The sequence below is a fragment of the Lissotriton vulgaris genome, chromosome 4_1 (assembly GCF_964263255.1).
Source record: "Lissotriton vulgaris chromosome 4_1, aLisVul1.2, whole genome shotgun sequence".
In the NCBI taxonomy this organism is placed as follows: domain Eukaryota; kingdom Metazoa; phylum Chordata; class Amphibia; order Caudata; family Salamandridae; genus Lissotriton; species Lissotriton vulgaris.
Genome location: NC_141691.1, coordinates 1,840,580,254 through 1,840,593,626, shown reverse-complemented (window position 1 = coordinate 1,840,593,626; position 13,373 = coordinate 1,840,580,254). Strand labels below are relative to the sequence as shown.

General features: G+C 43.1%; 1 protein-coding gene across 1 annotated transcript in view; it reads right to left on the bottom strand.

The window, feature by feature from the left end:
- Nucleotides 1–12,428, bottom strand: part of MED30 (mediator complex subunit 30) — a 50,565-nt gene extending 38,137 nt beyond the window's left edge. Inside the window, exon 1 of the mRNA XM_086967036.1 lies at nucleotides 12,131–12,428. Coding sequence (XP_086823162.1) covers nucleotides 12,131–12,310 — 180 coding nt within the window. The 5' untranslated portion in view covers nucleotides 12,311–12,428. The remainder of the gene's footprint in view (nucleotides 1–12,130) is intronic.
- Between the last annotated feature and the right edge of the window lie 945 nt (nucleotides 12,429–13,373).

Genomic DNA, 13,373 nt, shown 5'->3' with positions numbered 1-13,373 from the left:
AGATCACATCTCATCTCTTCTTTCCTTGCTCAACATCTCACAAGCAGGAAATGGGGGCACATCTCAATAGCGCCATGTTACCACACCTCTTACTTTTTACGGGAACCACCAAACAAGATAAATATATACATGCAACAGTTTAGTGTCAATGCGTTTTATTTATTTTTGTTTGCTTTATATAAGCGCCCTTAACCCATAATTTACTACCCCCCTTCCCCCCATACTTCTCCCTTACCCTCTCTACATCGCCCCAAATTTTATACCGCATAGTACATTTCCAAATACAATGCGCTAAGCACTACAAATGTGTTTTCTTTATGTAATGTTGACTTCATAAAACCGCCCCCATCCCATTATTTACTACCTCCCCCCTTTGCCCCTTTCCCTCTCCACGTCGCCACCCGCCAGTACTCTGACAACTTACCGCTCATGTCTTACACAAATTATATTTACACATGCCCCCACGATCTTTGCCCATAACCAACTACATACGTCTCCGGCATTACTATAATTTATCGCACCGCTTTACCCATTGCTAAACAACAAACAAAACACTGTGCTAGAAATTATTACAAAGCCTTTCTGCTCTGTTATTCACACGCACAATACTACTTGGCGCACGCAATACTTTTCAATAAAGTTTTGTACATACTGCTTTTCATAAAAAGAGTCGATCGTAAAAGTGCTGAGCACACCAAAATGTGTTTTATTTATTTAATGTTTGCTTCATATAAGCGACCTTAACCCATAATTTACTACGCCTCCCCCACCATACTTGCTCCTTTCCCTCTCCACGTCGAACCCAGCAGCACTTAAAGCAAATTTTATAGCGCATACTGCATTCCCAAATACAATGCGCTAAGCACAACAAAATACGTTTTATTTATGTAATGTTTACTTCTTATAAGCGCCCCTAAACTCTGATTATCCCCCCCCCCCCCACTTGCCCCTTTCCCTCTCCCGTTTACAACCGGAAGCACTTACAACTTACCTCTCATGCATCGCACAAATTAGATTTACACATGCCCTCACGATCTTTGCCCATAACCAACAACATACGCCTCCGGAATTACGATAATTTATCGCAGCGCTTTACCGATTGCTAAAAAACAAACAAAACAACGCGCTACAAATTATTACAAAGCCTTTCTATACTACACCACATACATGTACTCTTTATTCTTTGCATAACTTACTTATCAAACTTTTTCAATACTGTTTCTCAAAGCTTATCAGTCCCTTGCAAAACACACTTTATAAATGCATGCACAAAAACACTGAGTTTTTCTCACGTAAAACGCCTACAGTACCTCAGTAAACTCCAAAACAACCTTTACTTTTCCAAAACCTGTTTCTGCTTTCCAGTTTACTAATACCAGTAGCCAATTATACAAACGTTTTTCTTACCCCACATAAAAATACAATCCTGCATGTGCCTTCTGTGCTCCTTTGCGCACACAATACTCTCAATAAAGTTTTGTACGTACTACTTTTCACAGACGCAAGTGGGGTCTTTAATTAAAGTGCTGCCGGACGGTCACATGGGTAGGTAAAGAGGCAGGGTAGTACGTAGTAAAATATAAATTTCAGACGCGTACAAATAAATAAACATTTAAATACAGAACACAAACTTCATTGCGCATATAGCATTACCAAATACCATGCAGTACGTGCAACTAAATACGCTTTATTGATTTAAATATTTATTCCGTAGAAGCGTCCCTAATCCATAATTTACTACTCCACATCCTACCCATCTCCCTCCCTACGTCTCCACCTAGCAGTACTGCCACAACCAACGGCCCCTGCATAGCACAAAATATTTTTACACATACACCCAGTCTTTGACCAGAAGCAAAAACATACGCCTGCGTTAATATACAAGAATTACACACACACTGCTTTGTCAGCCTCCTAATTTATTAACAAACTCTTTCTCCTTTTAGCCTTACTATACGGTTTTCGCCCTATCTAAAAATATACCATTTACATCTTTCAAAGGCACACTTTTTATTAAGTTCCTTACTTGCAAGTTACCTTTTAACGCTGCATACTAACATTTTCTCCCACTCTTAAAACACTTTATAAGTATACCTCATCCACAACCTACATCTTAATATTACCGTACAGCGACTAAACTTACCCTCCATTGTCCGCATGTAACAGCTCGCTCACAAACAACATACTACAACACACATCAATTACCACTTTCAGATTTTACTAAACACTTCTTATTGGAACTCTTTCATGCCCCTCATCCATTATAAAACACTACTTTTCATCTTCCGAAAAAGTACATATATAAATAAACTACTACATACGTTTTACCTATTCTCAGCTAACATTTTCCTAACTACCTCTAACAACACTTCACTACAGCCATCAGCCACAATTCTATTTATTTTACTTTGGCACACTCATTAGCATGTACTACAAAAGCTGTCAGTCATCACAATGCTAAAAGGCACTAACGTACAGAGGTACAAACACAAGTGGGAGGTACTAAACTATAGATAAGAGCAGCTAACAAGCAAGTTATATTCAATAAATATATCAAATTAGGTTAAACGCACTGCATTGCATTTGGCAATGCAGTATGTGTGCCCCAAATCGTATTTCTTATCATGTTAACTTACATAAAAGCGTACCTTATCAGCTTTTGCTACCACCTACCCACCCTGCTACTCTCTCTCCCTCACTCCAAGCACTCATTCTACCAACTACTCTTACTGTGCAAAGAACAAGTACGTTCAAATCCGCACAACAATACTTCCTTCTACTTATTAACTATCAACTCCAAAAATGTTCACACTTAACCGCAGTAAATACAACACATCTCTTCCCACTATACAATCTTTAACATTCTTAGCACAATGAATCCATTGCTAAAACCAACACCAAATACTATAACAGTTTTACCGCATTAGCATTCACCAACAATAAACAGCATTGCAACTAATACACGTACAAAGCTTTTACATGCTTCAAGCCACATACTTAATGATTATAATTCCCGAAAACTTACTATTTATTGTACTTTTTAATACGTGTCGCCCAAAGCTGTTCAGCTCCCTATAACACGCACAGAATATCTCCATGCGCACAAACAACGTTATGCACGCACATAGCGTCATCAGCAAGCTCCGACAACAGGAAATGTGCGCGTTAACGTCTGGCAGCGTAATAGCGCGCCTGTTTCTATTTCCGGAGCACCCGCACAACACAGTTCATACAACTTAAATCGCATGAGACAATTTGCGCATATTGCAATACTTTTTTCACAAACAAATGTGCGCATACTAAAAGTACAAACACAAACCTTTTGCTTCCTACAAGGAACACACTACATTATTGTGCTAAAAACTTACAGCTTATACTCCTCAATGCTAGTCATCCAAGCTGCTCGGCTCCCCGCAACAGGAACATAACGTCCCGATATACCACTAAAGCTTGCAAACAGTCTCTACATGTTTGCTATGTATACACAATGTGCAATGTTTAAATAATGCATACAAAGTTATGTAACATTTTTGTTCCTTTTGCCTTTAATATTAGGTCAGACAAATATATAATGCTAATAATGTTGTCCATTATTTGCTCTTCTTGTTTTAAAGGGACAGTGCACAGCCTGTCCTCCTCTCATCACACACCCCACCCCCACACTCCACCTCCACACACACCCACTCCCACACACACAACCCCCACACAAACACACAAAACCAGACAAACACACAAAACTCCCCCACACACACCCTCCCTCAATCACAACACCACACACACAACCCCCCCACACACGCACACTCAACCACATGCACACTCAACCACACTCACACTCAACAACTGGTTCAAATATGTTCTCTCCATGTTTCAAGCTTTATTACAAACGTCACAAAAATATGTTAATATTTCACTTCTGCTCTTAGATTTTCGTCACAATAAAATACACTGAACATAATATTCACAAAAGTTATTTACAAAAGTTTAAGCTATTGCCATTATCCAGCGCTGGGACGCCCCCGGATAGCTACGCGCTTTACAAATCCACTTCCAATTACAAATCCACTTCCAATTATAAATTACAATAACTTTTATTTAAGTATTAATTATTTTAAAAAAAATAAAAGCCATTGTTATTTGTAATATCAATACATCTAAGTCACGTAAACACAACACATATTGCATTACAAATACTATCGGTGTTACATTTGCAAAAGTTAAAACTTTTGGCATTGTAAAAGACAAAGCTATTAATTTAGCTATTTTCAAAACCAACACATAAATACAAAATGTGTCATTTACAATACCAATAGCTCAAACTTTCTTAATGCGAGACCTATTGCATTGCAAATGCTTGTTTATTTAAGTTCCCCATAATTTTACGCAACTGCCCAGGCACTGCACTAAATCTTTTCTGGGCATGCTAGAAGAGCCATTAAAATTACAGGAGAACCATGAATGGGGAGAAGCTCTTCTTAAGCCCCTTCTCTGCTCTTTCCCTCCCTCCTATCCAAAGCAGGCTTGAGGCATGGGATAGCGAACCAGGGCGCAAATCTTGAGGGGCTTAAGAAACCAGGCAGACCGCTGAGTCTCTGTCACGGAACTACAGTGATGCAAATTAAAGTGCTTTCACTTGTTTTTTCAGGTCTCGCCTACGCAGCGTGCATGAGCTGCTTAGTGATGGAGCAAGGTTGCGCATGTAAAGCGACTAGCTTGTATTCATCCCTCTCTAATAACTCATAATTAGGGCTCCCGGTTTTCCGTTTAAACGGATTTTTACATATAAATACAGACGGAAAACATGTTTTCCTTTGTCTGTATTTATATGTAAAAACGGGAAAATACTAACACATTTTGCGCGCTGCTTTGCTCCAGCAGAGTTGCCTCGTCACGCCCTCTTGCTGATTCTACGGCTGTGGCTGCCTTCAGTAAAGCGAAACACCAGCTTTAGTTTTGCTGGCCTTTTGGTAGCTGCCCCAGCCATGCCTGGGGCTCCACTACGCCCCTCCAGTGAGCCTGGCCAGCCATTTCAAAAGAAAGGCAAGTACGAGGAGTGGGGGGGCTTGGGCTGGAGTCCGTGGCGTATGCAATTTGGGGCGGGGTGGCAAAAGCAGGAATCGGAAGGTAGCACATAGAGCTGAGCCCGAGGCACACAGATTCCAGCGTAATCACATTGGCCACTTCTGAATATTTCACTCTGGTGCTGCTGTTTGTCCCATTCAGCTCTTTGGATTGTGTTGTGTGCAGCCCCCCTCCGTCTCACTCTCACAATGCCTGCTGCTCCTGTTAATTGTTTTAGCGCTCAGTAAGTGCCTGCACAAAGGGGGGTCGTGGCAGGAGGCACAATGCCCAGAGCTCCCAGATGATCCGTGGCCGCCAGCACCAGGAGGCCTGCATTGTTCTCAGCGCCCCACCTCTGAGAGGTGAATCACTATCACACACACCGCATTCAGCCCCCCTCCCTTCCCTTGTCTCGGGCTGCGATCTCACTCTCAGACATGTCTGGGGTGGACAGGGACGAGTGGGCAGCGGAGAGAAAATAAAACAATTCTTGTATTTTCAGCCCGGGCTGCGCTGGAAGGCTTTACAATAAGTTGGAAGAGGATATTGTATTAAGGTTCCCAATATTTACTTCAGCCTAGGCAAAGAAGCCAAAAACCTGCCCTCTTCAAATGAATGTTTAAGGAATGCGCAAGGCCTGATGATTTTAAGTAGCAGAAATTATGCATTTCCACTATACCCACACCCAGCTGTATATCCAACATTATCTAGGACGCCTATGTCTGTCTAGCTGTCCATTTTTATAAGTGATATGTGGTGATGACATCATGGTAACTGCAAAACGGAGACAAAGGCAGCAGAGGTAGTGTGGCTCACTGGTTAGAGGCAGCAGACCCGAGAGCAGAGGACGGCCCGGGACCAGGGTTCGATTCCCGGCGCGGCAGGTTTCTGGACCAGGGTCAGCGGACTCGATAATTCTCTCGCCTCGGTGCCAACTCTGATCAGCGATCACACTCGGCAACTCTGGGCATTAGCTTGCCTCATATTCACTAACGGCCCCACCAGACCGCCGGGGATGCCTGGTCTCACCCTGGAGATACCCATTAAGGGGACCATCTCTCAGGGAAGCCAGGAAGGGTTTCGCAGCGGTCGAAGCGCCTTGGGACCCTACGGGTAAGTAGTGCGCTATATAAATGCCTATACATACATACATACAGAGGGATCTTGTAAGACAACTTCCCTGTTCAGTTCTGGACTTTGTTTGTTTCCTCAATGGCATCGCAACCAGATGTTATGTTCCTGCCTGTTCTCATCCAAAATGAAACCAAAAGAACTGACATTTGCATTGAGGCTGCTGGAGTTGAAAACAAGAGGTCTCCCTCACTTCCTTAATGTGCTGCGCCCAATATGTCCCAGTGTCGGAAAATTGTACCAGGAAATGGTTAGCTTTTTTCACTGGCGCCAGCTAGGATACCCAAATTGGTTCAATACTATCTGCCAGTTGAGGAATCCGGATGGATCACCCACCTTTGCAACTCCGCTGCCCCACTAACCAAAGGCTCACTATGACATCAGACCCCCTCTGTTGCGCAAAGCACACCTTGCTTCACACGCTGACATAGTCAATGAACTCACCTACTGTACTTTGAAGTTTTGCACTTTGAAGATGTGTCCTTAAACCACATGCTAGTACTAATTAATATTAGAAACATTATACAAAAAGAGTCCACAACCAATCAAGTTGAGAGAAATTCGGGTTCCCATGTACCCCCCACCTTTCACCATGCCCTGAGTTTGACCATAATTCAGATGGTTAAAGAATGATCAAGTGGTGCTACTGTTGGCCTACTACTTAAGTGGTATCCCTTTTATTTACTTTAGTAGGAAAGAAGGCTGCGAAGACTCATTAGGATTCAGACCTGAGACACACACGTCTAAGGTGAATCCATTAGTCACCTACTTACTGAACTTGTTGCATCTGGCACATCCCATGACTAGTTTCATGCCACTGCTTGTGTACACCAGAGATGTTGGTAAAGCTGTTGACTGGTCGGTTAGGCACCACCTTTAACGGAGGAGGATCTAAGCATGTCATACAGATGCTAATTTGAGTGCCATCCTCCATTCTTCGCCTACCGCTCTCACCGATTCAAGCTCCCCACGTACACCATCAGAGGTTAGAATGCAGTGACGATTTTCCATGCAAGGTGGCTGGACCCCAATTCTTTGTTGTGCAAACCCAACATTCTCAAATAAAACTATTCCAAAACGTGGCCTTAGGAGGAGAGAAAATGGGTTTAAAAATAAGAACAATAAATATATAACTAAATAAAACAAGACAGAGTAGTTGCAAAAGTGGCCAGATTGGTTTTATTCACACCCAAACACATTAGAGCCACCTTACAGAGTTTGCCAGTCAAGCACTACTTTTCTTTTTATGTCCTTAGCTTTCTGAATAATGAGTGTAAAAGCTTTAAGTTGTATTCCCTAGGAGTGTTTAATTTTGCCTGAATGTTTTTACTTTTTTCAGGCAGCAAATTACTCTTGTCTAGTGCATAGTTTGAATTGAGTTGCTTCTAGGTGTTTATAGCGGGACACGATTGGGTTGTAGCTGAAGTGAGTGTGAGTTTCTTTCAGTGGGGCAGAATGGTGTTCAGTGGGGGAGAGGATGTAACACTCCTTGCCGATGACAGAAACTGCAAGGCTCTGAGACAAATGGCTTGTGATAGCACTTTTAAGCGTATTTGGGACATTCTGCGAATTGCAAAGTTTTCAGATGAATGTATTGTGTTGACCAATAACAACCGAATGCATGTGTGCTTTGTCAATTTAAATAAATGTGGAAAAATACCAGCTGCAGCATTGCCTTCTGCTTGTCGTAAAAATAAATGTGGATAAATACAGATCAAATGCCCAAAAAATAAATATGGATAAATACAGACGGAAATGGCAAAAAAATAAATACCATAAAACCGGGAGCCCTACTCATAATGTACTAACATGTTTTGTCTTATTAATATTGCATTACACAACATATTACGTATCTAGAGGAAGCTTGTCTATGTGCTTTTACTAACCATAATCCGCTTGCACTAAAATGGCTGCTGCTACGCGGGATTTCTTACTGCGCATGCGTCTGTCACACTCATGCGACATGACTTATCTTTCACTTGGAGGGAAACTTTTGCTTCTGCGCACTAGGACTAAGATGGCTGCTATGTGTTATAAACGTGCAAGAAGCTTGCGTAGCTGCTTTTGCTAAGCTGTTCGTGCAGCCTAATTTCTAATGCAATAGTTAAAATAAAAAATTGGGAATAGAGTAGTGATAAGTAGTATACAGAACATTCATTTATTCTTTGTTTTAAAACGGTTTGTCTTTTATTTGTTACATGTAACATTTTGGGCCTGATGAAACCCCACTGCACCCATTTTGAACATGCGCACTAGACTCCAAAAGCTCAAGAGTCATCGGCATTGAACGGAAGCCAATTTCAAACTTGCAAGAAGATGTGCCTGTGAGCGTGAACTTTCAACCCCAGGAGAGGATGCTGGACTGTACAATACTGAACGCTATTGTTACTGATTGATACACTAATTGCCGGGTGGAATAAAAGTGCATGGGAAAATAAAGTTATGGGCGGGAACGTTAATTTTAATATCATCAAGAAAAGTTTCGTTTTTGGTATTGTGTGGTGACCTCTCCTCTCTTCTTGTCCAATCAAAATTGGGGATCCTTATACTTGCAACATTGGGGGGTGGTACACTGACCTGGAAAGTAGTACAACTAGGGTAGGCTTAGTTAGCTAATTTGTACGACTTGTCCGAATAGCTGACCTGTCACTGACCCAATGCACTCAATAGGTGATCGAAAGCAGAGGTGCTGGCGGAGCATTCTGTCAGAAGATTCGATAACCCAATCGAGGTTAGGCTGTTAGCTGCAGAGAGGGTTGTAGCGCTGGCGTAGCAACTTTAACTGTGGGTGCCGGTCTTAGCCTGTGGTGGTCCTGTCCTGATCCAATTTGGCTGCACCTGTCCTGATTTCTGGTCTGCACCTGTTGTATTGCTGGCACTTGCACTTTCGGGGTTCTATCTTCTAACTGATCCGTGGCCAGGGTTAGTTCTTCACACCATTCTAAGTAAATATACTATGTGCTTATGTGATTGTACTGTTTCCTTCTCTCTTCCCCACCCTAATGTCAAATGCGTAAAGACTGCCTTATAAAATCTTTGCAGATTCTCATTCTAATAGTTATTTTCCCGATCAAACGTTTTCTGGTTACAAATGTATGGATTATGACTTTTAAAGAATTCTAGATAAAGAGTTTAAACCATTCCCAAGTTTGTGGTTATTACATGAGTGCAAATGTTATTTTTCCTACCTATTTTCTTGCTAACTCCCTGATCCTTTAGGACTTTTAGGTACCGGTGACTAGGATTGGTAAGTCAATGGTATAGGTCCTAAAAACTTATTTATATAAATCACTGATTAGAGGAAAGTGCACAGGAAGTGCACAGGTTACCTGATTAAAACTCATATGTTATTTTATGGGCCCAGGTGAGTATGGTAAAACTGAGTCAGGTGACCTGCGCGCTCTATCAATAGGGAAAAGACATTTTGTAATCGCTTCAGTTTTTGCCCTAAAAAAAATGCATACGTTGCATTGCTTTCAACGGCAATGCGTGCACGTTTGGCGATTCCCTTGCGGAAGCGAGCTTTGACACCATACGTTTGTAATTAACTCGCAAACATATGGTGCCCCTACTCGCTCCCGCAAGGGAAACCGGTGCAGACCCCCTCCTCTCTCCACTCCCCCTGCTGCCTCGTGTCAAACTTTTTTTTTAAATGTTGTTTTCCTTGGAGCGTGAGGTGAGTGCGCTTGTTTTAATCTTATGCCCTGCTACAGGAATCAATTTCCGGTGCCTCTGACCCCTGCTTTTGACCTTCCTGTTCCGTTGCCCAATCCACGTAAAGCACGGCTACGTACCTGCTGCTCGTGCCACCCCTCCCGTTTTAAAGTGAATCTACCAGTACCCCTTCGGCCACGGTGGCTCGGTCCCCCATGCCGCATGTGCCCACTTTCCCAAGTGCCATGTCCCGTGCTCCTCTCATGCAGGGCCGCCTGTAACCATTCACGCCTAGTGTGCTCCCCTTGCCCTGCTGCCAATCCCGGCTGGTATGTCCAGTGGACTCTTGCCATCCTGGAAGTACCTCCTACCCACCCTGGTACCTATTCCCATCAAAGCAGCCAGTGCTCTGCTCCATGCCGCACGCTGCCTCCCTGGTCCTCCTATCCCGCAGACCGAGCCGGCTCCCAATCCACATCCGCTTGACAGGAGGGCACAGATAACAAAGGCCTGTCTGCCCTCAGTGGCCAACACTGATCAAACAGGCTGGCCTGGCTTACACATGCAGGGCCCACTTCAAACCCAGCAGCACTATAATTAATGAGCCACTAGAGAGTCATTTGCAGGCCTTCTTAAAACAATATGCCATCTCGGGAAAAAGGTGCAACAACAGCAAAATAATCTCGCTATGTGTCGCCACCCTCGATCGCGGGCGGCTGTGAGGCCTGGTCGCCATTGAGGCCTTGTTTGAAGCCGGCCTGACATGCTTCAAATCAATGGTGCAGTGATCTTAGCTGATAGCCCCAATACACAACAGCCAGCTAGGGCTGGGAAAGCCCCTGGTGGAAGGCTTCTAGTAAGAAAAACAATGCTCCAGACCCAGGAAGCCTTTACTTGCCCAAACAAATACCAGACGACAGACTCCTGAAATCTCTGCTCATTTTCACCAGCGAAATCTCAAAACATGTTATTTCATGCTATTCGCTGTTCTGTAGCATAAAACTTTCCAAAAGACAGGTCGTCTAAGCACTGCACAGCATCGCAAGGCATATTTATTTGTTAACTATAACATTCCATAATAGTCAGGCAAGCATAATCTTCAAATAATACGCTACAGAAATTCTTGTGCGCTATGTAAATGACAAATAATAATACTACTACTGCAAAGACAATGCACATAGTAGGTTACATGAGTCATAACATTGGGGTGGAGGATGTCAGAGTAATTTGGGAGTTATATACTAATATTTTGCACAAGCGCTCTCATAACATAAATTAAAAGAAATTGGAAAAAAGTATTCATCATAAAAAATAGCCCCGCGGTGTAGTACGACCCTTGGTATATATAGGCCTTAATTCATAAATAAAGTTCCAAGTAGTTTTAATGCATATGCAAAGTAGGCAGTTGCCCAGGGCCCCCACCTTCCAAGGGCCACCATCTAAAGTGAATGGAAGAGTTAAAATAGCGGCCATAATAACGTTGCTCCGAAAAAATGACTTTTATTCTAATCTACCCCTCAGTGTGCGCTAATGATCCGTCCACTCAACCCTCGCACTCTTAGGTAAGTTGGTGGAAATTTTGTTAATTGTAATCTTTCTGTGTCTTTTTTTTGACTCCGTACTTCACCTCACACCTTCTACTTTAACACTCTCTCATGACCTCTCTATCTTTACTTCTTTATGTACCTTTAACTTCTCTTTCAGCTCGCTCTACTTCACATTTGTATACCTCAATTCAATATAACTTTATTCGGTCTAAAAACAATAGGCCATAAAAGTACATTAAAAAACATTGCACGTAGCTGTAATCAGACTTATAACAAGTATTGGCATAGCCAATAGGTCTCGCCTTTGGGACCTTATAAGTGTTTAGCCATGTAACAGTTGATGTTGTTGCACAAAGGATATTGTGCTGCATAACAAAATACTTTTAAGGTCCCAAAGGCGAGACCTATTGGCTATGCCAATGCTTGTTTATCGTGCTGATGGCGCTGTTTTAAACACCCTATCAATCTGCTTTCTCGCCCTCACGTCTCCCTTTCACACCCTGCAGTCACACACTATTCCGCTCCCACAAACAGCGTGTGGAGCTAATCTGAGGAGGTGCAGAGTACGGTCAGAGGCTAGCTATTACTGTAATGTAATCATCCAGAAAAGCTCTGAACACGAAAGGAGCTCCCTGCCCTTCTGTCTCGTTTTATTCACCAGCAGCAGGGAGGGAGCCCGATCTCTTTTCTACCGGGCGCTATCCTCTGCCTATAACACACCTCTTACCCCCGTGTGTCACCTGCATATTCCGCAGCAGCTGGAAGATCTCCATGGTGCGACACACAATGTCCTGTACCGCCTCTTGCCCTATGCGGCATAGGGACGCTGTGTTGACTTCTCGGGCAGCTGCCGCGGCCTGCTGTGCACCGGGGAATGGCCCCGATGCCATGCCAGCACCAGCTAACGGTGGTGTTGCCATCAGGATTAGTAACTAGTTCCCATTACACAAAAAGACACGCTGTGAGCGAATCACGTGACAAGCACGCAATTACAGCACACAGCGTAAAGTGGACTGTCTCAGTAACCCTCGCATCTGAATGGTGGAAGTATTTTGCAATCCCTTTTCCCGATTAGTCCACTGATGACAAAGGGCGGGCCCATTGCGGTGGTTGGAAAGGAAAGGTGGAAGGCGGGACGAAGCTGTGGCACGCAGAACCAACCAGCGGCACTGTTACAGAATATTTTCTATTCAATGTGGTTTTACACCCGGAAGAGTAGATGGCAAGGAGCGTGTTTGTTTCTGTACGCTCCAATTCTTAGCAGTGTCATTGATGTATCTGTGTTTGGCTGCAAACGACCTCGAAGACTAGTTCGGCTCTTTCGCACATCCGAAGTATTCCGTTGTGGGCGGCCCTGTCCTTAAGGCTTAAACAATCTATTTGATAACCGTACCTGATTTCACCGGCACTAGGCCTGATATACCGGCCGGTACAAATGACGGCCGGCACTTGGTTAATAATTGAAGAAGGCAGAAAAGACGTTACTAATGAATACTTAACGATTGTGTTTAAAGTCCTATTTCGTATCAAGCTCGGGCCTTTTCAAACAACAATTTATTTGCTTCCGGACATGTGACTGTTATAACGAAGATGGGTCCTTGTAGGTTATGTGTATATGTTTGTTTAGCTTGTATACAGGTAAAGACCCACCAGGAGCAGCCTCCTTGCTGCTCAGCCGATTCCTTTAAATGACCGTCTGTCCAAACGCAAACATTCTCTAGACCTCACGCTGGCGATAAGCAGCAGGGACTTGGACCTCTGGGGAGGAAATGCCTAGTAACCAAGAAAAGTAACAACAGTGTCTACCCTAACAGTAACGCTCAAGTTTTGAGAATTCATAAGTGAGATCTAATTACCATACATGATTACATTTTAGTCTGTTATGTACAAGAAACTTTACAACAAATGAAGAAAAGTTACTCTTGGTTGAAAAGTAGACCAATGCATTGTAAAAATAGCAGAGAGTCTATATGATGTGTAGTA